Source organism: Nymphaea colorata, chromosome 5 (assembly GCF_008831285.2).
Source record: "Nymphaea colorata isolate Beijing-Zhang1983 chromosome 5, ASM883128v2, whole genome shotgun sequence".
Classification (NCBI taxonomy): Eukaryota; Viridiplantae; Streptophyta; class Magnoliopsida; order Nymphaeales; family Nymphaeaceae; genus Nymphaea; species Nymphaea colorata.
This window is the reverse complement of record NC_045142.1, coordinates 14,866,335-14,893,700: the sequence shown is the minus strand read 5'-3', so window position 1 is coordinate 14,893,700 and position 27,366 is coordinate 14,866,335. Positions and strand designations below refer to the sequence as shown.

General features: G+C 40.4%; 1 protein-coding gene across 1 annotated transcript; it reads left to right on the top strand.

Annotated features, from left to right (window-relative positions):
- The first annotated feature begins 836 nt into the window (after window positions 1-836).
- Window positions 837-27,366, top strand: LOC116255209 (uncharacterized). The gene is made up of 11 exons (XM_031630991.2): window positions 837-924; window positions 1,113-1,231; window positions 2,287-2,433; window positions 2,535-2,620; window positions 3,238-3,382; window positions 3,494-3,743; window positions 3,884-5,706; window positions 22,643-22,730; window positions 22,890-22,948; window positions 25,127-25,178; window positions 27,220-27,366. The coding sequence occupies exons 1-11, from the start codon at window positions 837-839 to the stop codon at window positions 27,258-27,260; spliced, it is 2,898 nt and encodes a 965-aa protein (XP_031486851.1). The 3' UTR covers window positions 27,261-27,366.

Here is a 27,366-nt window from a genome sequence, read left to right as displayed (position 1 = left end):
GTCTATATATATATATATATATATATATATATATATATATATAGCCATATTAGTTTTTTTTTAAATTTTATGTTACTAAAAATTGTAAAAAAAAAGTGCATCTACAATGACCAGTTGCTTGGCTTATAGAACATACTTTTCATGATGGCTTTTAGTCACCAAACAAAAAAAAAAATCAGCCATAGAGGTAGCTGGCTAATTTCAATTTTGTTACATATTATACAATTATCAGTCGCTGGATGGATTTCTTATTTTGTATTGCTAAAAATCATGACAAAAGGTGCATTGGCAGCACCCAGTTGCTTAGCACGTATACATAATATATATATATATATATATATATATATATATATATATATATATATATTAAATTTGAAAAAATCAGTTATCCTTGTGGCCAAATAATTTTTTTTTAAAATTATTTTGGGTCGTTCAAAACCACCGTAAAAGTTGTGTTCCATCACTAAAAAGTATAAACAACTGGCTGTTGTAAATGATCTTTTTTATGATGGTTTTTAGTGACACAAAATAAAAAATGACTATTTGGCCACAAAGCCTGTTGGTTGATATATATATATATATATATATATATATATATATATATATAGAGAGAGAGAGAGAGAGAGAGAGAGATCTATATATTGAAAAATAAATCATCTATACTATTTTAAATGACACGTTTCGCTAAGTAAATGAGTAAAATAAGAATCTTAATAGCATCTGTCACAATGTAATTAATCACATTTTATGTTGATGTTTAGTGTGGATTGTCATCCCATCAATAAATATACAAATTAAGATACTTAAATTAGCTGTATGAAGGGTTGAGATTTGGGATGGACACTAGGAAGACATTGACGTTGACGGGAAAAAGTTTTGAGTCTCAAGTCAATCAAATTGGAGCTGTGGAATACATGACCAATAGTATTTGAAATCAATAAAGAAAAACTAGGTTGACGAAGCTAGAAATAAAGTCAGGAACAAGATATTGGGTGCCTCATTTTAAGTTAACAAACCTTATTTAGTCTAGCCCAGTCGTAAGCCCCGCTTCGGGTCGGGGACCCAAATCTCGTATTTGGATACGGATTGTAGATAAACCGATCCGTATCCAGGTCGCCTGCACCACATTTTGGCGGGAGAGTCCAGCCGGGAGGCACATCCTCATGATCTCCATCCGTCTCTTGCTCTCCCTCGCTCGCTCGCTCGTTCGCTCTCTATCGTCCGCCTTGAGGTTCGCTCCACCAGGAGTTATGAAAATCTCTGGTTTAATTTATCCTACTGCTTCTTGAGCTAGGGTTTGAGTTGTGTGTGTGTTTTTTATTTTAGCAATTGTTCTCGATTTTTAGAGGATTAGGGGAAGGGGATTCAGGGCGGTGGGTTCCTGTGCACTTTCATCTGTCAGCTGTGATTTCCATGACGAATTGCCAGAAGATGGGGTCTGCAATTTCTTGCCGAAGGGTCTAGAGTTTTGATGGAGTCGAGTGGCTCCGTAGCTGGTAAGTGGATTGCTTAAATCTGCGAACTGGAGGCGCATAATTTCTCAAAGACCTCCTAGCGTGAGCTCTTAAACGAGTTACCGAAACGGAGCTACCCAAAATCCGTGGTGACTTTAATGGTTATCCTGTAACCTAAAATTCCTACTCTAGGTACATGCGTATTTTTTGAAGACCATTGAGAGTCTTCCCTTACCCATCAGGGAGCGATGCTCTGGGCAAGGAATACCTTGTAACGTCCTGTCAACTTCATAACATTGACAAGTTGCCCATTTCGGTGGATGAATAGCATATATGCCAACAAAAGGAAAAAAAAAAAAATGTATGAAGCAATATGTGAAGCGGAAGATTAAGTGGGATGTGAATGTTTTAATTGTTAACATAGGAGATGGAACCCAGAGAAGCGGAAAGCAAGTGAGAGAAAAGGGAGGGTAACTACGAACGTACTTATTGTGCGTGTCTGCATGAGAATGTGTACATCAACTGGACAAAGAAGCAAATATTTTTATCATTAGCATAGTCATATAAGTGGGAAGCGGAAAACAAGTTTCAGAAAATGAATGCTATGTGCGGAATTATTATGCAGTTCTGAGTATGTGTCTGCCTTCATGATGACACTTATAAGTTGCCCCTGTAATAAGGGACATGGATCCCTTGTGTATCTAAGGGCTCCATGTGCGCCTTGATTTCTGTAGGGTTTTGAGGCAGGCAAGCCGTAAGATAGGAATACATTTGTACTTCTTAGATTGATATGGTTCTTTGGTTACCGTGCTGATAACCTTTTGCATCTCAGGCCTTATCCAGATGTTCAGTGAGTGTCAGGAGAGCCCTTGCGTTCTTGGAGAAACTCAGGCAATTGCCGGTGCATAGCAGATCCTCAAGTGGAACAATGAGAATGGGATTAGTCGATGATCGCAAGAGCTACATTATGGAAAACATGGTATTATCACATAGTTCTCCTCTTGACTGTATATACTATGTTCTTATTTTCCCGTGGATGTAAAACTCTTCACTCGTTAATTCCTTTAATATGCTTCGCAGATTCATTTACGCGATTGGTACTTGATAAAATCACCAACAGCACACATGGGGAAAAGATTAGCCATTGGAGGCATCTTATCAAAAGGGTATATCCTACTTTTTGATGCGCAACTCATTGTATCTGCCTCATTATTTCGCACTCCAATCTTTATCCTAGTAGTCTGTGCTTCAAATATAGACCATTGTCGTGCTTTACACTGAAGTTGCCTTTTATGCATAATAACCTGCCAAGAGGTTTAGGAATGATTTTAAGAGAGTAACAATCAAATTCTTTTGTCATGATAGTTGCTTATACTGGCATAGATACTCATATGTGGAACTTGAGTGTCCTGCTGTTGTGGAACCATTATTTGAATGACGTTTGGTTCTTACGTACTGAGCATGCATGGGGTTTAGGGTCTATACATAGTAATGGATACATGTTTTATGACTCATTTGAGGCTTCATTTCAGTGACAGACACAGAAATTTTAGTGAGGACAAGGGGGGACAAATATTTAAAAAATTATAGTTGAAGAGGGGCAATGACATGAAAAGTGCATGTTCATGACAATATTCTTTTGAAAATATAGGGGGAGGACATGCCCCTTTCGGCTTATATTTGACTCCACCACTGCTTGATTCGGAACCCTTTTCTTTAGTGTGCCAAAATTTCTCCTTGTTAGTTTCTTTTGCATTTCCTTTTTTGTGTTTTTTTTGCACAGGGATCAGGATGTAGGAATTTTTCAATCAGCACCTATCGTTGAAAGACTTAATGCCTTTAGGCTTAGGACAGCAGATGGAGTTATTATTATTCTCTTTGGGCTTATTGATCGACAAAGGACCTCTGAAAATGGTTTTCCAAGTGAGGTATGCATGTGTAACACATCAATTCATGTTGTTATGAACATGGTAGATTCCTTCCACACTTGTTGCACCGCTGTTTATTTTTGTGAAAGTGATCAGTTTGGTATTAAGCAGGTGCTAAGTCTGTTCCAGACAGGCTTTCCATTTACATGGGAAATCCTTACCGACACATACATCAGCAGCAATGATACTTCTTGCTGTTCTTTAGGACATGATAACAATGCTGATGAACTGATGCATTCGACTGGTAGAGCAAGACGTGTTAGAATATTCTCAGATGATGACAAATGGAGCAAAAATGATTCTGCTGGTGGGCCAGAGTGTCACAGATCAATGAAGAGCTCTTTTGCTAGGAAAATTGAAGGTAAGTCTGCTTCTTTCCTGAAATCTCCTGCATTAGACATGGCTCAATTGCAAAGCGTTTCAGTTCATCTGCTGCATGCAAAAACAAAGACAAGGGAATTATGCACAGTTATAATATTTTTTCATCTGTGATTTCTTTAGGAAATATTCAGGAGTTTGATGATGCTGATGGAAAAATGCACCCTGATCATGGTGACAGATGTGTAAAAAATTGTGTGGATGAAGCCATCATGAAACAAACATTGTTGGACACAGTGAAGATTATCTCATATAAAGATAAAGGCATACAACCACACCATGTGTTTGAACATGTAAACAGCGATATGGAACAAAGTGCAGCAGATAAACCTTCTCCAATGAAGGGCACAGGGAATTTCTATTCTGTGGCTTCTGTTTCGGTGGGTCAGTCTGTGGAAATGACACCAAATACTCATGAGGTTGGATATGCAGCTAATACTGGTTTTGATAAAGATTGTAACAACTTGCTTAAATCCCCTGAATGCAGCAATGACATGTTAAGTGCGAATATTCCTGTAGAGAAGTTAGATGGTGGGGATGGTAATGTTGTCAAGGATCCTGAGATACAAAATGTTTCATGCTCAGAAATCATGTACCTATCAGAATCACAAATAGTAATGCCATTGGCTACTCCCTTTAAATGCACTCTTGCAACATCAGTTTCTAGTCCTGTTGTTTTAATACATAAAAGGGTTCCACGTCAGCCAGGTAAAAATACTCCAGTAGATGCAGAAAGTGGAGCCTTTATGGAAAATTCTGTTGGTGAAAGGATTAGGGATACGGCAAAATTAGTTATTGGAGGATGCACAACGAGTTCAAATTCTAAAAGTGTCAAACATGAGCATGTTGAATCTGAAAATGACAGCTTACTACGGAGCCCTGTAAAGAGAACTAAGACATGTCAACTTGGTTTGTCTAAGGAGCTGTCACAAAGAGGTGCACACATGAAGTCAGAGGCCATCAAGGTCACAGGGAAAGATGCATCATCTGTAGCTCCTTTCACACACAGAGTGACAAGATCTAGGGCTAGGTCAAGTTCTTTTGAAGTCCTTGAGAAAAGGGAATACAATGACAGTTATGGTCTGAAGGATGATTTCAACAAGGATACCGTTATCCCAATGGACTGTCCCAAGGATGACTTGGTTGGCATGGATGACAGCACTTCGGGTGCATTTGAGTTTGGAATTGAGGAAAATAAAGATAAAATGAGGTTAGATGCTGAAACTAAGGATAGTGGTCACGGAATTACTAGATTGAAAGCTATGTCAAGTAGATTGAGGAGGTCACAGAAGGAAGGAAAACAAGGCTGTTCTACTCAGAAGGTTTCTAATGGAGAGGATGTCACTGTTTCAACAAACTGCTTTAAGGATACTGTACTTAACATGTATAGTAGAAGATCACACTTCATTGGGACTGAAACTGGAAAGAACAAGTATAAACTGGGGTTAGATGCTAAAAGCTTTGATAGTGGACACAGAACTACTAGATCAAGAGCTATGTCAAGCAGCTTGAGGAGCCCTAGGAAAGAGAGAGAGGGAGACTGTCATACTCAGAAGAATAGTAGCAACATGAATGTCACTGTTTCAGAAAGCTGTTCTAAGGGAGGTGTATGTGACAACAGGCATGGGGAAACTGAGATTGGAGTTGGAGAAATTAAAAATAAAGAAATTTTAGATGCTAAAATCCTTGATAGTGATGAGCTGCTGAATTTGACTAACAAAATTGGCCATGGTACTGAAAAGTGCAAGCTGCAGTATGGCCCTTCTACTGATCTCCACACTCAACATGCTGGCAAGCATTTGTTGTCAGCTGTTGGATGTGATCAAGTTGAAGGCCTGGTAAGACAGAGGTCAGAGGCTTCTGATGATTTACAGGAATCGAAGCATAGTTGCAGTAAAACAGTTGCCACAGGAAAGAAAAAGAAGAGGAAAAGGAATGTCCAACATGTGAGCCTAGTTTGGCTTGTTTAGTTTAATTTTTTGGTAGTAATATTCTACATAAGTACTAGTAATATTCTACATAAGCACAATTTGTCTTGCTTGGGGTTAATTCTCTGGTAGCAGTATTGTCCATGATCAAAATTAATGCAGATAAGATATTTTTGATGCTTCTGTTGTAATGTAGTCTGCCACTTCCTCCACTTGATTGCATTGACTTTCATCTCTGTTGTTTGATCCTATTTGAAAATAACCGTGGTATTCCTTTAGTGTGATTTATTATCTCCATGTCTAGTGTCTTTTATCTGTAAGTTGTCTTCAGGCATTTCTCTTGTATCATTTATGTTTACTCTTTTTTCTTCCTTCAGTCTAAACTGTCCAGACTAAAATATATAGACCATTTATTTGCATCAATCTTCAGTCTCTCTCCTCCTCTGAACATGCACATACAGTGTTCATTTCATCATTTTCTTTACTTAACTGCAGATATCTTTCATTACACTGTGAATTTTATATCTTAAATTGCCATAGTTTCTTTATTGCTAATTTGCAAAGTTTCTTATAATGTTTGACCTCAGCCTTGGGCAATTTAATGGAAGATAGGTTCTCTTACTGTAGTGAGCTCTTCTTAAATATCCTCCAATAGGAGAAAAGATAAAGTTTGGGTGATATGCCTAATTTTGAATATATATTTATTCTTATTCCTGCTTCTTTTCTATTATTTTGTACTTTCATTTTCGTGCTTTATAGTTCCCATCCCTGTTGTTATGTCTTTGTTCTTCTTTGCTATTACCTGTCTCAGTTAAGTCAACACCTGGCTAGGTGATTCTTGCTAATGACATAGCAGGAGATTGTGCTCCTTTATATTATTGAGTTGAGATTAGTCACTTCTGCAGATATCACAAAGCTCAACTGGCCTTTTTAAGGAGGAAGATAGAGAAGATGCAATGTGGAGACTAATGTGCACCTCTAGGCTCTAGCCTTTGATAGGGTGCTAATTAAGGATCGCTAAGTTTCATTGGCTCTGTTTGGAAGTTATCTTGGTGGAAATGGTTCCTTTCCTCTGTAACAACGGTACCGGTACGGGTACGGGCTTCGGTACGCCATTGGTGCGGCGTTTACCGCGCACTGGAGGTCGTATCTGTCCTTTTTTGGACACAGTCAAATTTGACAGAGTACAAATATGTCCGTTTTTAAATTTTAACGATTATTTGATTTTGTCTTTTAAAACTATTTTAACGTTAAAAAAAACGAAAGTGCAAAACCCTTAAAACTTAAAACATGTTTTCTTTTTAGGTTTTAAGGGTTTCTTCTCACCTCTCGCTGAGCGACGTTCAGACGAAGGCAGCGGCAGTGAAGGCAGGGTCGACGAACGTGGCGGTGATGTTGGCTGCCCGGGGGAGGAAATGGGTGAGCAGAGCGTGGGTGCTGCCGTAGAGGCACGTCGGGGCGGCGACATGGTCTCCGCTAGCGCAGAGATGCAGCAGCACGGAGGAGATGGCGGACATGCCGCTGGCGGCGCAGTAGGCCGCCTCGGTGCCCTCCAGCGTGGCCATCTGCAGGCCGAGGTTCAGCACCGTGGGGTTGAAGTGCCGGCTGTATATGAAGAAATCTCGGTTAGGACCGAGCTCGCCGGCGAACATCCTCCGCATCGTCTTCGGCTTCATGACCGTGAACATACAGCGGACGCCTCGATGGACATGTTGACGCCTCCATGCTCTTCGAACTCGTGCCGAACGCTCGCCAGTGCCTGCACGGGGTCCGACAAGCCCGTCCATTTCCTCCCACCCTTCTTCATTGAAAACCCTCCATCGTCGTCGTAAGACCCCGCATCGTCTTCACTATAACGTTTCTTCCCCACGAGAGGCAGAATAGTACTGGTGGCGGCCGTGGCCTCGGCAGCCATGGATGCGCAGATAGGGAGTGGGAGACAGAGACAAGGATGGAGGGAGGAGGGGGCGTACGTCTCTTTGGATGGACTCGGACAGTCTTCCTTTGTGGTGTTCTTGGTTTGTTGGGTGTCCTTTACTTATAGGCTGATAAATTTTGGATTATGATTTATGAATATATTTTGTTTGTAATTTTTGATATATATATATATATATATGTGTGAATATGTTATTTTGTTTGAAATTTTTTGACATATATATGTATATGTGCATGTGTGTGTCCGGCAGTAACCCCCGTACCCAAGTTTTTTAAAAATGGTCCGTACCCGTACCAGCACCGGCACCCATACCCGCACCCGTACCCGTACCTATGTGACATAGTTCCTTTCCCATTACCTTTGGCATCAGGCACGAACTATAAAATTGCTATGTAGCATTTATCCTAGCCTCCTAGGCTAAGATTATGCTTCCTACACATTTATTAGATTACAAAGAAAGAAAACAGTTTCTTGTATGGATTTCTAAATAATTTTTCAGTGAAACAGAGAAGTGAAAATATCTTTATGTTATGAATGAGCAAGAGTTATGCCCAGTCTGGGAATGATTGTTAGCAGTTTATATGCAACAGGCCACATATTAGTGTCTGGTGCTTTTTTTGGTCTACATACTTGATGCAGTTATGAGTATAGCAAATTTTATGGTTTATATGTTCTTCCTGTGCTGTTGATCATGGGTGAAGCTTTAGTCAATTGGATGTAAAAGTTTCCTACCTTCATGAGGAATCGAAAGAGGAAGTATGCATGGGGCAATGACCAGGATACTCAAAAGGAGTCCCTAAATATACATGTGAAAACTAAAGAGAGCTATTTACAGATTGAATCAGGCTTTTGGGTGTGGTTTAAATGGCTTCTTATTGGAAATTCAGAGCATTGGTTTCATCGCTCTCAATTGGATCATTCTCTATTTACTTTTTGAGTTATACAGTTATTTGTTGTTGTTGTTATATGTAGATGACATTATTATCATGGGGAACAAATCAAACTATCTTTAAGAAGTTATGAACTTATGAGTCAAATGTTCAAAATGAAGGATCTTGACACTTTACAGTTTACTGTATTTTCTTGGGGTGGAGGTAGATAAAGGAAAAGAGTCAACTCTAACTCAACACAACTACACCTTGGACTTGTTAACTAAAGTGTAGATGGCTGACTGCAAGTCATTGGACATACATCACAAGCTCACCTTCAAGATGGAGATTTATATCATGACACCGCTAGGTATTGGATCTTGGTAAGTTTTCTTTACTTAACAGACCAGGTATTGTTTAAGTTGTTAATCAAGTGGCTAGTTTATGCATGAGCTACAGACCAGACACAATGATGCAGTTAAAAGAATTCTTGGCTATTGTTAGGACTGACTCTTGTATACCTGAACCGATCTGAAAATGACAAACATGGCATTTTTGCTGACACAGATGCACAGTATGCAGAAGATCTTAACCAAAGGTTAGTTTGGGTTCTGCTCTGCTTTTATTGGAGTCAATAGAATACAAAAAGTAGTGGCAAAGACTTGATGCAGAATACAGCTCCATTGGCAGCTGCAACTATTGAAGTGACTTGGATCAAAGTTAAAAAAATTATCCTAATCCATCCCAGCCAAACCAAAGATATTGAGATTGGTCATTATCAGACAAAAAGTTGAAGACAAAGAAATTGTCTCATTATAAATTTATATGCATAGAGAGAACCACATTGCTGTTTTGTTTACTAAAGGTCTAATGAGGAATTCTCCCTTGGTTTTTAAAGGCAAGTTCACCGTGTTTTTAAAAACTGTACAAGTTAAGAGAGGGATAATTTGGAGAATACAGCTCCATTGGCAGCTGCAACTATTAAAGGGACTTGCATCAAAGTTCAAAAATTATCCTAATACATCCCAGCTGAACCAAAGAAATTGAGATCGGTCACTTTTTATCAGACAAAAAGTTAGACAAAGAAATTGTCATAGTATATGCATAGAGAGAACCACATTACTGTTTTGTAACTTTTGTTTACTAAAGGTCTAACGAAGCATAGGCCTTGGTTTTTAAAGGCAAGTTCTCCGCTGTCTCTAAAAACCATACAAGTTGAGGGAGAGATCATTAGGATAATAGGATGGCAGACATTCAATTGGGTCTGGATTTATATCTGATTTGGATTCTAGGTCCAAAAATCATCTACTACCTGTGATGTATTTTTGTTTTTATTATTGCTTATTAGGGATATAATCATCCTTTGTAAAACCCATTATAATGAAATGCAATTATGTCACTAGCATTTTAAGAAAGACCTTAGGTGCAGCATATATATATAATTATATATGTGTGTGTGTGTGTGTGTGTGTGTGTATAATAGTTTTATATGTTTTATAACTTTTTGGTTGTAAATAACATTTTATTTGAAAGTTACTTTAGCCCATTCCTAAAATTTTAGATTTAAATAAAATAAGTTTTAAGTTTAAAACATTTACATGGTTAGGGGGTCTGGCGGATTCGCCTCATCGAGCTGATTGACCCAATGTCAGTCAATAAGGGAATAAGTATTCACTTCATCAATATAAAACAAAAGAAATAAGAAACATCATGAACACTTGACGAGGCTATGCTGCCTGCGGCAGAGTGAGAGAGAGTGTTTACGTCTACGAGTCTATTTTTTGTGTTTTAAAAAAAAAAACACAGACGAGGCAGACCTACACTATAAGTCGAGATCTGCAATAGAAACTAAGAAACGCTTAGCTGCCACAAGAAATCGCATCACATACACTGAATTGTGAAATAGAGGAAACACGAAAATCATATTGGGGATTGATAAGATTAGAAAGAATAATATTTGATTAACCTCGAAATCTGCCCTAACTCCTCTTTATATAGACTAGAGGAGAGAGAGAAGTTACAAGAGAACCATCTAAAGGAAAAGTTATTACAAGAGTACCCTCTTAAACCTAAAACTGAATATAAACACATCTTAACACTCCCCCTCAAGTTGGAGCGTATATGTCAAATAGGCTCAACTTGGAACAGCAGCTTTGGAATGGTCCCCTTGCAAGAGCCTTAGTAAAGATATCAGCCGTTTGCCCTGTAGTTGAAATGTGTGAGGTACTTACAAACCCCTTTTGAATCATGTCTCTGGTATAGTGACAATCTACTTCAACATGCTTGGTTCTTTCATGAAAAGCCGGATTATTAGCAATAAACAGTGCAGCTTTGTTATCACATAACAGTTGCATAGGAAGAGGCACTTCGACAGTAAGATCCAACATCAGGGATCTAACCCACATAACTTCAGCAGTACCCTGAGCCATAGCTCTATACTCAGATTCTGCACTTGATCTGGCAACCACAGTTTGCTTCTTACTCTTCCATGTAACCAAGTTGGATCCAATAAACACACAAAATCCAGTAGTGGATTTCCTGTCCGAGGGGCATCCTGCATAGTCGGCATCAACATACACAGATATAGTGAGTGAGGTACCATTCTGAAAGAAGAGTCCCGTTCCTGGTGAATTCTTTAGATACCTAAGAATCATCATAGCAGCATCCCAATGAACTTTCTTGAGCTTATCCATAAATTGACTCACTCTGCTAACAGCATAGGCAATGTCAGGTCGAGTAACAGTGATGTATAGGAGCTTCCCAACAATCCCTCTATACTGTCTCGCATCAACATCTTCAGTATCATCATCATACAAGCGGGTATTGATATCCATAGGCGTGGATGCAGGTCGACACCCCAGCATCCCTGTCTCTTGCAAAACATCAGTAACGTATTTCCTCTGGCACATGATAAGGCCCTTTTGATTTCTGGCAAACTCAATACCGAGGAAATAACGTAGTTCACCAAGGTCCTTGGTGACAAAGTGTTGTCCAAGGACATCCTTGATGTTGGAAATCCCCTGATCATCATCCCCTGTAACAATAATATCATCAACATAGACAAGAACTATCACCGTACCTGTAGAAGTCTTCTTGACAAAGAGGGAATGGTCGGCCGAAGAGCGTCTGAAGCCCTCATTCTCAATATTCTCTGACAATTTCTGAAACCAAGCTCGAGGACTCTGTTTCAGACCATAAATCGCCTTTCGCAATCTGCACACTTTCTGACACTCCCCCTCAGCAACAAACCTTGGTGGTTGCTGCATATACACTTCTTCATGTAAGTCACCATAGAGAAAGGCATTTTTGACATCAAGCTGTGATAGGGACCAATTCTTGCTGACAGCCACAGCAAGGAGAATCCGTAAAGAAGCATGTCGTGCGACAGGAGAGAAGGTATCATAATAATCAACCCCATAAGTTTGGGTATAGCCTTTTGCAACCAGACGAGCCTTATATCTGTCAATGCTGCCATCCGCTCTGTATTTGATAGTAAAGACCCATCTGCAACCAACAATGGCTGCATCAGCTGAAGGAGTAACAAGTGTCCAGGTGCCTCTAGACTAAAGAGCATCCATCTCTTCTTGCATAGCTGCGGCCCATTTGGGATCAGAGAGAGCATCCATGGGATTCTGTGGAAGAGCAATAGCCGACAGCCCCTGTACAAACTGTCGGTACATAGGGGTGAGTCTATCCATGGATAAATGACCAGAGATAGGATGCAAAGTGCAACTGCGTTTGCCTTTCCTTTGAGCAATGGGCAGATCAAGTTCATTAGGAGCATGAACATGCTCGTGACATTCTCCTATGTCATCATTACATAAAAAATGGTCAGTTGAGTTTGTGTCAGGAATTACCTTGGGCGTGCTGGGTGAAGGCACAGGTGCACATTGAACAGGCGCAACAGGTGTAGTACGACGTTGGTAGACAGCCCCAAAACGTGGATCTACTGGTTTTGGACAACTCATGAGAGGTAGAGGAAAATGGACTTCATCATTCAATTCAGGCGCCCTTAATTGAGTTCCATTGGGGGAGAAGAAAGAGGTTGATTCAAAAAATGTAACATCAGCACTCACGTAATACCGACGAGTAGAAGGATCATAACATCGATATCCCTTTTGAGTGCGGGAATAACCAACAAAGATCGTTTTGATGGCCCGAGGAGACAACTTATCTCGCCCAGGACCAAGCAACTGAACAAAGGCAACACATCCAAAAACACGAGGTGGAACAGAAAACAAGTCTCTGTCAGGAAAGAGGACAGAGATAGGAATAAGGTCTCCCAACACAGATGACGGCATACGATTAATAAGATAGCATGCTGTGAGAACAGCATCTCCCCAGTAAGAATGGGGAACATGGCTATGTATGATAATGGTTCTGGCAACATCAAGAATATGACGGTGTTTCCGTTCAGCAACCCCATTTTGTTGGGAGGTATAGGCACAAGAGGTTTGGTGGATGATACCCTTATCCTTGAAAAATTGTTCTAAAGAGGAAGCACAGAACTCAAGAGCATTGTCAGAGCGCACAATTTTGACACAAGTATCAAACTGAGTCAGAATTTCATTGATAAAATTTTTGATTACATGACCCACTTCAGATTTATGCTTCATAAGAAAAACCCAACTAACACGACTATGGTCATCGACAGCAACAAGATAATATCGATGACCTTGAAGGTCAGGTGTACGACTCGGACCCCAAACATCAAAATGAAGTAACTCAAACACAGAATGGCTACTTCTACTGGGCCGCGGAGGAAAGGATGACCGATGGTGTTTGCCCAACTGACAAGACTCGCATTGAAAGGAGGACTTAGGAGACAGCTGAGGAAGAACATGCAGCAGTTTCTGAAACGGTAGATGTCCAAAACGTAAATGCCAAGTATAAGCCGAGGATGAGGACGACCCTGCAGAGGTAGACCCAGCAAAGGGAAAGGGATGCACTAGCCTGTAAAGACCTCCCTGTTCACGGCCACTGCCAATCACCCTGCCCGTCAGTATATCCTGAAACACAAGAGAAGATGAGTCAAATATCGCACGACAGTTTAAATCTCTGGTAATCTGACTGATAGACAAGAGGCTATGTGGGAATTCTGGTGCATGAAGAACATGTTGCAACGGCAATGATGAAGTAAGTTGGACCTCTCCATGTCCAACAACTGGAGAATATTTGCCATCTGCTAGAATAACCGAGCGACCAGGTGGAGTAGGGACATAAGAAGTAAACTGGGCCTTGTCTCCACAGAGATGGGTCGATGCACCCGAATCAATGAGCCAATCTGTAGTGTCAGTAGCAGGAGTATAGTCAGAATACATACCAGATGAAGACGCACTGGCAGCAGTAGTGATAGTAGAGGTGGACGGATGAGGAGCTTGTTGAGTTCTATCACCAATCAAGTTTCTCAACTGAGAGATAATATCATCTGCACGTAACTCACTGGTGGAAACAGTATGCTGAGGCTTAGGCTGCTCTGGAGAATCAGTAAATACAGTCTGATTTGCAACAGCTGGACGACCATGTTTCTGCCAACACTTATCCACAGTGTGACCAATGCGATGACAAAACTGACATACTGGGCGCGAAGTGGTATTGCCACGACCACGGTATCCTCGTCCTCTAGCAAAGAGGGACCCACCTCTGCCACGAGTAGCAAGCATAGCAGAAGTGGTATCAAGAACAGTCGACGCAGGGATTGGAATTCTGCTTAGCCTACTATAAGCCTCATCAATAGGAGGAATCGAGGGACTAGTGAGCATCTGATTCTTTGCTGATTCATAAACAGAGTCTAATCCAGAGAGAAATACCCCTACCATAAGCATATCCCTATATGCCTTTTGTTGTTCACACTTACATGCAGGAAAGTAGCTATTTAGTCTCTCAAACATGGACTTGAGACTAGAATAATAAGTATGAAGAGGTCGACCATCTTGGCGCATCTGATGAATATCATGATGAAGCTGCATAATTCTTGTTTCATTCCTTGCTTGTGAATAGGTGGCTGCAAGGGAATCCCACATATCCTTTGCACTTTCCTTATGTAAGACTTCATTTGCAATGTCTTGAGAAAGAGTACCAACAATCCATACCATAACCAACGAATTATCTTTAAACCAAGTAGTATATTTTCCTACCTTCTGTACGGGCTCGGGCTCCAATATGAGATGTTCCTTCTCATGAGCGATCAAGGTTCTTTTTACTTGCATGGCCCACATCTCGTAATTTCCCCCATCCATTTTGGTGATAATGCTAGAAAATGGGGAACTCTTCATCTCTCCCGACGATGCAAAAGAAGAGGTATTAGCTCCACTGCTAATTTCAGACATCTTTCAACACAAAGGAGGACACCGAGCCACGGAATAAGAAGTGCAGGCAACAAGGAATATAATCACATATGTAAAAACAACATGCTGATCATCGAGCAATAGCAGTCAAACGCACGAAGGAAGCCATAAGTCTGATCGGCTGGAACGAAGCTGACAACGCTGATCAGACACAAGCCGACGAAGAAGAATGAAGAGAGATACCAGAGACGACAGCGAAGCAACGGTGGCAGGCAGCGGCGGAGCAGCGGTGGAGAGCAGCGACGGTGCAGGGCAGCGAAGCAGGCGGTGCAGAGATGCTGCGAGAGCAGGCAGAAACGACGGGCGAAGATGGCAGCGACGGGCAGAGATGCTGCGAGACGCGAGCAGGCGGCGGCGGGCGATGACGCTAGGGCGATGACGGTCGTGGTCAGGCGGCGACGGACGGAGAGGGCAGCGATGCAAGCGGCGGCGACGGGCGGAGTGGAGACAGCAGAGGCGATGCAGCGTGACGGACGGCGGCGACGGGCAGAAATGACAGCCACGGCGGGCAGCGGCGAGGATGACAGCAATGGCAGGCGGAGGCGTCGGGCGGAGAGGTCAGGACAACGACTGGCGGAGGAAGCGCAGCGATGGGCGCGGTCAGGCGGCGGGTTGCGCCGCTCAATCGGCGCGCCGAGGAGGAGGAGACGGCTGCAGCTCTGATACCATGATAAGATTAGAAAGAATAATATTTGATTAACCTCGAAATCTGCCCTAACTCCTCTTTATATAGACTAGAGGAGAGAGAGAAGTTACAAGAGAACCATCTAAAGGAAAAGTTATTACAAGAGTACCCTCTTAAACCTAAAACTGAATATAAACACATCTTAACAGGGATGTGAGAGGAAAACACAAAAATCATACCCAAAAACAGCTTCATTCGTGAATCGTGAGTGAAGAACAGAAGAAGTGGAAAGATGTGAGAGAATGCTGCCGGACGGAAAGGATGCCACTGGTGGAGGAGAGGATGCCGTCGGTGGAGGACATGATCGACTGTCGATGGGAGCAGCGGACAAATAAATTGAACAGACAACAGAGATGTTGGATGAAGATGATGCCGCTGGTGGAGGTAGAAGTCGGAGAGAACAGCAGAGGCCGGTCGCTGGCCGGAGAGGATGCCGCTGGTGGAAGAGACGATCGCAGCGGAGGACGGAAAGAGAGAGCAGCGGGAAGAGGCGAAGGACACGATGTCGTGCCCCTCATCGAATTTTGTTAAAAATAAAAATAAAAATAAAAATAAACTCCATAAATTACCAATAGGATGTTGAGTACATGACCTGACACCCTTTCGCAGGGCAATGGGAAGCTCTTCACTTGCAATAACAATCTGAATCTCTTCTTCAACAGGTTGCTTCTGAGCACGACTTGGGTCATCCAGGGAAGGACTAAGTGGATTGGGAGCAGAATTCTCACCACCTGTCATCTCCTCAGTACAGACTCTTCGCCTAGAGTAAACTTGCCCAAACAGACGATTGCATTCCTCTCCTGCCCCAGTAGAACACTCTCCATTTTTCTCTTGTTCAAGCACCTCAATAGAAGGACCAATGGATTCACGCCTGTAGTCTAAAAAATCTGTAAACAAAATTTCCTGACTCGAAGAATACTCTTCCTTTGACATAGAATTCTTCCCCTGAAGAGGATTCTCACCAAAATAGGAAGCATGTTCAAGGAAAGTGACATCTTTGGTAACATAGGCACGACCAGTGGAAGGGTCCCGACACTTATACCCTTTTTGAGTGGGAGAATAACCTAGAAATACGCCCTTAATAGACCTTGGATCAAGTTTTTTAATGTGAGGACTATGATTGTGAATAAAGCAAACACAACCAAAGACTCTTGGTGGAAGAGAGAAAGGTTCACGACTCCCCGATAACATAGAGTGAGGCGTCTGGACTCTGCCCATTCAACACACGACTAGGCAAACGGTTTATAAGATACGCACTGGTCAACACAGCATCCCCCCAATACCTTTTTGGAACATGACGTTAAAAAAGAAGAGCTCGAGTCATATTCAATAACTGACGATTCTTTCGTTCAACAACTCCATTTTGAGGAGGAGTATAACTACAAGAAGTCTCATGAAGAATTCCCTTTTTTCGAAAGAAGCTATCAACAGACTGACACATATACTCACGAGCATTGTCAGATCGAAAGGTCTTAACAGATGCTCCATATTGTGTTTCCACATAAGCAATGAAAGTCTCTATGACAGTAGGAACTTCACTACGGTCTTTCAACAAGTAGACAATAGTGTTACGAGAACAATCGTCTATAAAGGTGATAAAATACTGAAAACCATGATAAGAAGGAATCCCTGAAGGCCCTCACACATGAGAATGAATCATGACAAATACCTCATTAGACCGATGGCTAGACAAAGGATATGAAGCCCTAACATGTTTGGCCAGGTGACAGAGATCACAGGACACCATAGTCATATCTAACTTGGAACATAAATCAGGAAACAACTGTCTAAAAATTCCAAAAGGCAGGTGTCCAAGGCTCTTATGCCACCGTAGAAGCAATTGAAGGGACTCATCTCTGTTCTTCGTTGCTTGACTGACTGCCGTCATGAGAGCCTGAGCAGTACGCATAGGTAAGCGATATAGCCCGTCAGAATTTAGACCAATCCCAATCCTCTTCCCTGTCACCAAGTCCTGCATAACACAGTAATCAGCAGAAAAAATGAGTTCGCAATTCAACTCTTTCGTAATCTTGCTAACCGACAAGAGGTTCAAGGGAAGATGGGGAACATGTAGAGCATTGTGGACAAAGAACTTGTTCAAAAGTGGGAGACTCCCTTTCCCAGCCACAGAGACAGAGGAACCATCAGCAAGAGAAACACGTTCCTTTCCTGACGAAAGCTTATACCCATGAAAGACTTTAGGATCGTCGGTCATGTGGTGAGTAGCGCCACTGTCGATGATCCACTCTCCCATAGGGGAATCTTCCATTATGTCGATCGAACACCCAAATTTCTCCTGCACTGACAAAGGGCAGCCACGGCAATGGGGAGCACGTAGCAACTGGCGTGAGCAGAGGTGTTGGAACTCTGCAATAGATCCCGTAGGAAAACAATGATGCAGGGAGTAGAGGCAGCGCTAGACAGAAAGGCAACACCAGGAAGCAGGTCGGGCGGCGGAAGACGTTGCTGGTCAGCCGGAGCAGGGAGCAGGTCGGGCGCCGATATCGACCGCGCAAAGGACGACGGCAGGGAGCAGGGCGCGACGTTAGTGGCGGAGCCGGCGGCGATGTCAACAGCGTCGTCGGACGACGCAGCAGAAAGGTAACGGCATCAGACACGGCGGCGGAAACGACGACGGTGACAACAACGGCGGTGGGTGAAGAAAACTCCACGATCACCAAAAAAGTCCCAATCTCGTGGGCTCTGATACCATGTAGAAACACGAGCACAGAGAAAGAGAATACGAGGAACACGATGTAACGTGGAAAAACCCTCAACAAGAGGAAAAAAACCACGGATGAGGAGGAGCTGGTTGCCCACTAGCCGCCATACTCTCTCTCTCTTAAGATTTCATTAACCATAAGGATTAGGGTTACACGACTTAAGTAATGCCCAACAAGGGCTACAAGATGGATCGGGTATGGATCCGGTCCCGGTCCCGAGACCCATCTAACATACTTCAACAACTATGTCAAAGAGAGCCTTTTTGCACACCTTTGTCAATGCAAAATGGTGAGTCTGAGGTGTTAGTAATCGTAAGCTGACACATTAAAAAATGATGTAGTAGTTGTTTCTCTTCCTTGTTATTAAACATAAATATTTTTCATGGCATTCATATTTTTTATCATATAAAATCTACTTGGTGCCACCTACCCACATTTTAAAAATTTATTGTGCACCTGCACTTGTACTGGCAGCCATGTGACTTAGAATGCAGAATGTTCTTGAAATGTAGGGAACTAGCTTGTAGGTGGCTTTGTTAATTATTAGAATGTCAAACCCAAATCAAGATTGAACAGAAAATGCAACTCTTAAGATGAGATCTCCATTAGTCTTCAAGCTGCTCCATGGGAACAGCAGCAACCAACATAACACAGTAAAAAAAAGAACCGTACAGTTCCTAAGGGCTGAAAGCCTAACTTAAGATACAGAAAAATAACCTAATTGCCCTCACTTACAAGGGTAACATAGTAGAACTGGTTAAAACACATTATAAGAAAATAGACAAGAATAGACCTTGAGTATGAAGAAATAGTTTGACTTTAGAAGTTTAACACTCCCCTCAAACTTGGCCTGATTGAGTGACATAATGCCAAGTTTGCTAACAAATTTTCTAAACTTCAATGGTGGCAAACTCTTTGTAAACATGTCAGCAACCTGGTCTTCAGTTCTTGTGTGCTCAAGAGAAATCAATCCTTCTTCATATGCTCTTCTTGTAAAGTGGAAATCAATCTCAATGTGCTTAGTTCTTTCATGATATTATGGATTTTTGGCAATATGAATTGCATTCATCTTGTCACAAATCAGTTTAGTCTTATCGATCATAAGAATTTCAATCTCATTTAACAACTATCTTATCCATATTATTTCAGCTGTAGTTTGGGCCATAGACCTATATTCAGCCTCAGTGGTAGATAAAACTACTCTTTGTTGTTTCTTGCTCTTCCAAGAGATTATAGACATGCCAAAGAAGATGCAAAATTCTGTTGTAGATAACCGATCACTCATTGATCCACCAAAATCAGCATCACAAAAAGGCTACAAGTTGTTCAGAATTTGAAGTAGAAAAAAACATTCCATATTCCATTGTACCTCTCACATAGCATATAATTCTTAGTACAACAGCAAGATGGATTGATGTAGGAACACTTGTGAATTGACTTACTACATGGACTACATATGTTATATCAGGTCTAGAAATGGTTAGATAAATCAAGCTTCCAACAAGTTGTCTGAAAATTGTAGGATATTCTATTTCTTTCCTTCAAAATATCTTAGCTTGACATTTGCTTCCATAGGAGTTTCCACTCTTTTATTATCATGATGTTGAAATGTGATGCATAACAGTGCTTGCAAGGTGGGCGGAAAAGCTTTTAACCGTTCATATGCAGCCGTCAATATAGCAAAATATTGTGACAGATCTTGATCTCCTTGCCATATGTTACAAAGCTCTTCTTCCAGTTGTAAAATCTTAATGACATTAATGACATGTGAATATGTTTTTTTCAATAAAGACCATATATCTCTAGCTTTGGTGTAGTATGCAATTGTTGGAGCTATACGGTGATAGAAATGTAGCACCAATATCTGTAACCCGAAAACAGCACTCACGCAGGAAGATAGATAGAGAGAGAGAGAGAGAGAGAGAGAGAGAGAGAGAGAGAGAGAGAATGAAAACAAGAAGAAACTGAGGAGAAGAAGCCGTAGCCAAAATGGTTTGCACGGCCTCTATTTATAATCTCATTTTCAGAATTCTAAGAGTCTCCAATCGTAGAATCCTAAGAGATTTCACAAGCTCCAAGGACATTAATTACATCATAGAAACCTAAGAGACTTCACATATTACAAGGATATTAACTACAACATAGAATCCTAGGAGACTCTTCACATGTTACAAGGACATTAAATATTTTAACACATTCTACAAGGAGGTGGAATCCTAAGAGACTCCTCTTCAACGTGCTGGTGAAGGCTTTATATTTTAACATACGGGATTCTACACTGTTCATGATCCATGACATAACAATGTTATTCTCTTAGTTCCACTTAGCATATTTCCCCTTTTTCTCCAGAGGTTCATCTTCTTCAAGAATATATTTTTTCCGATGACCAGCCACAGACATCATAAAAACCCTAAACTAGATTTCATAATTTGAACAATCAAGTTTGGTTGTGGTTCCATAGGAGAAGGAGTTACCGGCCATCTCGTATTCATTAGACCCTCCTGACCTACTACCATCAGCCATAGGAAAAAAATTGTAATAGAACACGAAGACCACAGCCAAATGATGTGCAGCAGGTTGAACACAAACACAAAAATAGCAAACGTCAGACAAACACAAAAAGCAAACTGTTTTCTGACATGGATAGCAGAGAGCACTTTAAGATGTAGATAATAGGCAGCAAACAAGCACATGTTTGACAACAGAGAAAAAACTGTGTCACTTCAACAATGCAGAGAAAAAACAGAAACCTGCCTACTCCATACGATTTCAAACCTGTCTCACTTCAACGATGCAGGGAAAAACTGAAACCTGCCAACATGACATACTTTTGCCTGTGGGAATCCACCAGGCACCACATGACTAAACAAATCAGACTGCCCTAGCAGATCAGGCGTTCTCTAGCCTGACCATCTTCCACGGCAGCACCTAAGTCAGATCCGATCCACCATTTCAGTGATGTGATCTGGCTCAAACTGCTTCAATGGCAGCAGCTTAACAACTGGAACAACTTTCAGCAACTTAACGACAACAACATCTTTCAGCAACTTAACGACAGCAACAACAACACAAGGGTGCTAATTACGTTTCTACATGTTAAACATGATTAGCTCCTTTTCACCAACCAATCTACTTGCTTGTTTTGTAAACAACAAGAACCCTAGGCATGAAACCCTAGTTTGGAGAAAGAGAAAAGAAATGAGAGAAGGAGGGAACCCTAGGCGTGAAACCCTAGATCGCACAACCCCAAGTCTGTGGCTCTGTTACCATGTTGAATATTAGAGGAAGGGGTGAGAGAGAGAGACAGAGGAAACTTTCTGATTGCTTTCACGTAACCCTAATCTCATATGGAAAGAGATTAGGGTGTGTTACCAAATTTACAAATTTAGTCCACTAAACATAAGGTAACAATTAAGTAGACCCATTTCAACTTGCTAATATTTCAGAAAGCCTCTACCCGACTCCTAGAAGTATTTAACAAGATCCAAGTAAACCTGGTACAACCATCTATGAAAGTTACAAAATATGTTGACACTCCCCCCCACCCCCCCTCCCCCCTTTGACAAAATGGGAGATGGACCCCAGACGTCTGAATGAATTAAATCAATAGTTTTTCTGACTCGATTTCTCTTCGACAAAATGGTGCTAGCCTATAACTCTCACAATTCTTTACATCATCAGATATTACAATTTTTTACCCATCAAAAAGTTCTAAAATGTGTTTCAATCTAGAATTTAGTTAGAAATAACAATTATATTTTATTAGTTTCTTTTTTGGCAAAATGCAAAGTAACAACATTACATTGAAACATATGAAAAAGTTCACTACTGTACGAAAGGTCGGCTTTTGCTTGTGATAATGGCAGTCCATGACCATAGGGGAAACTCTAAAGCAAGGTACTGAACAGAAACTGTAGTGTTGCTGACATCCAGAATGTTTAACCTATCAAATTGATGTTTCTTTGTAACCATCAGGTACAAGCCACAGAACTTTATCTGATGCAGGCAGGAACAATGGCCTTGTCTTCCCAGAATAGGCTGCAGCTGCATGAGTAGAAGAGTGGAAGGAACTTGCCCAGTCAACCAGTGAAAAATTCAATGGGCAAGGACCTGGTCATGCATGTCGATGCTGCTTTTGGAACTTTACCTGGGATTAAACCTGTCTAATCTAATTGTTAATTGATTATACTTCAGTGCTTACTCATGCTACGTGAGTCCTTGGCATCAAACTGTTCCTTGGAAATATGCCCAATTTACTTCATTATGTTATGGTCTTTAAATATGTGCTTCAGCATTTTCTTTCATGCATGTTTTGTTCTTGGCTTTTGATGCTCCTTTTGCAGTTATAAGTATATATCTTATTTATTCTTTTCTGTCTTCATTTCTTTTTCCAGGCATGTCGACTCTTTGTTCCTTCTGGTAGCGCAGAAAAATCATCTTCTGCACCTGGAAGAGCACTCAATTTAAAGATGTCTAGTTCAGGTAATTTTTATTTTTTTGTCGTGCAAAGTTCATAGTTATTTAAGTAAATACTTGAATTGCAGTCTAAAATTGAGGTCTCTGCCTTTCCATCTGGTTTACTTCATCAATCTTTCTATTTTACATTCCCAAGTGCTAAAGATTGTATTTCAACAATGCTAGGGCGGCTAATTGTTCCTCCTTTGGCTCATTGGCGCAATGAACAAATTGTATATGACACGGTAAAGCTCCCATAAGCTTTTTTTTTTCTTTTTAAATTATGTTTTGGATCATTGCAATTTACAGACCTAGGGTTCTCTTCCCTTTATAGACCTTAGAAGACATAAATATTATCTCGGTAGTTTCTTGGTTAGAAATGTAGTCTGTCATTCTATGTACACTTTCAAAAGGCTCTTTTTTTACCCTTGAATATGCTCCAGTGGTTTCTATGGTTTGTCATTTTTTCTCTATATTGATTTTGCATTCTTCACATAACCTGATGCACTCCCTTACTGCCAATAAGATTAGGACCTATGTTGCCGTGGCCCGTAACCATTAATGCAGCTTAGGCAGTGTTGTGTTTAGAGCGGAGGCAGGAACCAAAAGGGTTTTGTGCATCAACCTTCGCCCTCCTCTCTTTTCAAAAGTAAGAGAGAAAAGAAAAAAAGGAAAAGTGGGCTATGTTGTTAAGGCCTCGCCTAGGCGTGGACTAAGCACGAGTCCACGCCCATCGCCTAAGTCCACCACTTAAGCAACGGGATATGTGTTGGCACCTAGGGTGGTGCCTAAGCTCGCCTAGGCTGGCCTAGCCTCCAACATGCCTAGTTCATGTGAAAGTGAAAAGTCACATTCCCTTTTAATTAAAGTTTCTTAATTGAGTATATATTGTTATGTACTTTATGTCGTATTGATTACATATTTTTATGTATTTTTATATTGATTATGTTGTTATACTTATACATGTATATACTGCTAGTCACTTAGTCTGTTATATAGTATTGGGATACCTCATACATGTTATATGCATACATTAGTATGGTTATGTCTTTCCTTAAGTACAATTGAATTAAGGCCTTCTTGCGGATTTGCATTCCTTCTTCCGGAGATTAGATCTAGTTTTTTTTCTTGTCTCTTGTATTAGATTACATTTAATGAGTAGTGTTAAGCTTCTTGTACTGATTTTGCAATTCAATGAAGTAAACAATTAAATTTTGATTGTTTAAGTTGATTATGCTTGTTATATTACTACTCTCCATATTTCAAATATGAGTAATAGTTAATTAAAATAACTTGACAGATTAACATCACTAAAAAAACATGGTCGCCTTTTTTGCCTAGGCCCGCCTAGGCACTAGGCACTGCCTGGCGCCTAGGCCCGCCTAGGCACTAGGCACTGCCTGGCGCCTAGGCAGTGCCTGGTCGCCTTGAAAACATAGAAAGAGAGAGAGAAGCCAATAAAGTGCAATGTTTATTATAAAATTAACAAAATTGAAACTTCTCAATAAGAAAACCTGGTGACTGTCAACTATGACCACGATGCAACTAAAATAATTCATGTTAAACATTTCCTAACATGATAATAGGAAATTAAAAGTTTGAAGGATGAAAGCAGATGAAGTTGAATGGTTAAAGTTTAAAGGTCATATGGCATAAAAGCACAAGGTTAAAAAGACTAACATCATTGCCTTTCAATGCTATAGAGAATGCAAGTTCTAATTTCCCAAGTGCCAACTGATTTGCGAAGTCTCTAATTTTAATTTCTAAACCTAAAGGCCTGAACTAAGTCACAGAAACAAGGAAACATAATTTTTCAACGTACCCCTCGTTTCCATGTTGATTCTGCTTGCTGTAAAACTATCTTCCGTTAGAATTCTAATAAATGAAGAAAAGTATTAGAAAGATACACACACACACACATAACAAAACAGAATGAAACCTAAAACAGCATATAGATATTCAAAGTATAATAGTATATGGACTATAAATGTAGCCATAAACCTAAACAGACACATACATATACTCAGAATGAGAAGACCAAATAATAGGTTCTTAAAAGTCTATTGAGCAGCTAGGCAATAGCCTGAGCATCTTCATGTGCAGGTTGCTGGGGTCTAGGCATGCCTTTCACAAGAAAGATTAAATTAATAATGTTTATACTGCAGGATTCATGTCTTGATCTGTTGGAGTGACACCTTTGTCTTGTTTTTTGGAAATCTTTTATTTTTTGGTCACTGATTTTGTGCATGAATGTGGATTTGAAGATTGATCGCTATACATTTCTGTAGAATCCTAAATATATGTTTGTTAAAATGACTTATTTGGTACCCCAGATTTGCTTTTCTTTTGAAATTTTTGTTCTTATATATGCATTCCAATAAACATGTCCATGCACCAACTATCTGATGCTTTGCATATTGCAGGAAGGGAAAATCGCTTGCGTTTTTGATGGCTCACAAGTAGTAAAGCGTCCAGGTACACAGATTTACAAGAGTTGGTCGTGAAAATAGAGTTATCCTGTTGTGTTAGAATTGACTTTGGAACATGAGAACAGATGTTTAGTATGTGTTTAGTTACTTGACTCGAAAGTTTATTCAGTTCTGTCCTGTTGAGATTTTTTATGCATTCTGTGATGTTACATGGCTGTTTATGCTGCTGTTGAAATCGATTTTCAGATGCACCATTCGGGGTGTAGCAGGTCAATGGCCACATTTATGTGATATAGCTTCTCACATCTTTACGAACTTGTTCTTGAACTTCTTTGATTTACATGCCAATGCAGCAGCCCAGTTACAATGTTCATGTGGCACAGCTTATGACATGTTTAGGGACTTGTCTTGATATCCTATTTTGTCCTTTTCTTGGTTGGCGAAGCCTGGCTTATGGCTTTATTTTGTCATAGTCTGGTCTTCCTGAATACATTTGCTATAAATGAAACTTTAGTTGAAGTGCATAGGAGTACCTGTGTACACACTATCAACGGTAAATATTCTTTACAAACATGCAGCAATATAAAGACAATTCACTTGGATCCTTACGAATGATAATTGTTGTATCCATTTTGAAAGTCAAGCAAACAGATAGTACCTATGCACTGGAAGCACTTTAAGACTAAAGCCCTGTTTGGATGACACCTCCAAAGTCCAAACATTGTTTTGGAGGCAAAACGACATTTTGCCTCTGAAACACTGTTTGAGGCATGTTTGGATGCCACTGAAAAGGGGTTTTGTGAAACCCAGTTTCCAGAAAAATGTCGTTTTGGCAACTGTTTCCGTGTCCTTCCTGGGAGTTCATCGAAAATTGGAGATGGTCAAGTGCTGCCATGTCCAAGGAGGAAGCAATATCGAAGTGATTGGCTGTGGGTACTAACTGCTTGTTGGCCTGGCACTAATGGTGATAAAAAAAAGCTAAGTGGAAATCTGTTCTCGTTTCTTTTTTGGGGGGCTCTCCAAGCTTGTTGTATTAAAGGCTCTGCTTACTGCATTGCAAAAGAAAGCAATAGAAATGGGGGAGGAAGAAAGAAGAGCCAGGCAGAGGACAAACTCTTGAATGTCAATTTTTTTCATCATCGATCGATCTTCAAAAATGTGTGCATTTATTATTTATATGCATATATGAAGGGAAAAGGTACTCCTTGCACATCATTCATGTCGCTGTTTGGTTGTTTTTTGGTGCCCGTTACTATTGGGGCTCAGTTTTATATAGTGGCTGGGTATTAATTTAGTTCTTTCATTTCATCTCTTTCAAGTAATTAACTGTAGCCTACAGGTATAGTGATTCACATGTTATGGTCTTTCCTTTCTCTTTTTCAAATTCCCTCTTTGTCAATGGTGCACATTTATTAGGTTAGGGGAAATGAGGATAGGATTGAATACCATGTGATGCAATGAAGAAATAGAGAGATACAATGGGGGGGATCAATCCTTGGTGTAGAAAACAAATTGAATTATGCTTTTGGATCTGATTACATTATCTTAGATTATATCTGTTTTAACTTTTAAATACTTGTGTGGAATTAAATCCAAGTTGAAAATAGAAATGTAATTCTGATTTTCTATTTGGTATCTTATTTAGAGTTTATAGAACATGGATGACCGCAAGGTAGTGACTATGTAATGCTTAAAGCTTGAATATTAGTTTAGCTATAATTTGCAGTGAAAATGATTAGGAACACTAATAAAGGATAAAAATCAACAGGGCAATCAAGAAAATTTGTGACATAGCCATCATCTGGTGTTCAGTTGACGGTAGTTTTTACATGTGCCTTCAGAACTTCACTTTTGTCATCCAAACAAAGACAAGGTTTCAAAAAGTGAAAACCTGGTTTCTGTCTTGTCACCCAAACATAGAAACCAGGTTCCAGACAATACTTAAAAAAACATGGTTTTTTAAGGGTATCATCCAAATGCTACCTTAACTTTTTTTCACTGTTATTGTTTTGGACTAATGACTTGTTCACATTTTTGGTTTTACTGTTTTGGGGTAATGATATGTTCCTTCTTGTCCAACTGTTCAGGTAACATGCTAACAAGAAGACGAAAGCCGCAAAGATTATAGGTCATCTTCTTGGACGTTGTGATTTGGAGTTGCCTTCTTGTTGGATTGTAAATATTGGTTTCCATATGGAGTTTTTGGATATGCTATTTATCCGTTCTTCGCTTGA

What these genes read in the sequence shown, in the direction of transcription:
- LOC116255209 (XM_031630991.2), top strand. Translation starts at nt 837, where the DNA reads ATGGACACTAGGAAGACATTGACGTTGACGGGAAAAAGTTTTGAGTCT. An exon ending in AAAATGGTTTTCCAAGTGAG is followed by an intron (nt 3,383 to 3,493) that starts GTATGCATGTGT and finishes GGTATTAAGCAG; the next exon opens with GTGCTAAGTCTGTTCCAGAC. An exon ending in TTTAAAGATGTCTAGTTCAG is followed by an intron (nt 22,731 to 22,889) that starts GTAATTTTTATT and finishes CAACAATGCTAG; the next exon opens with GGCGGCTAATTGTTCCTCCT.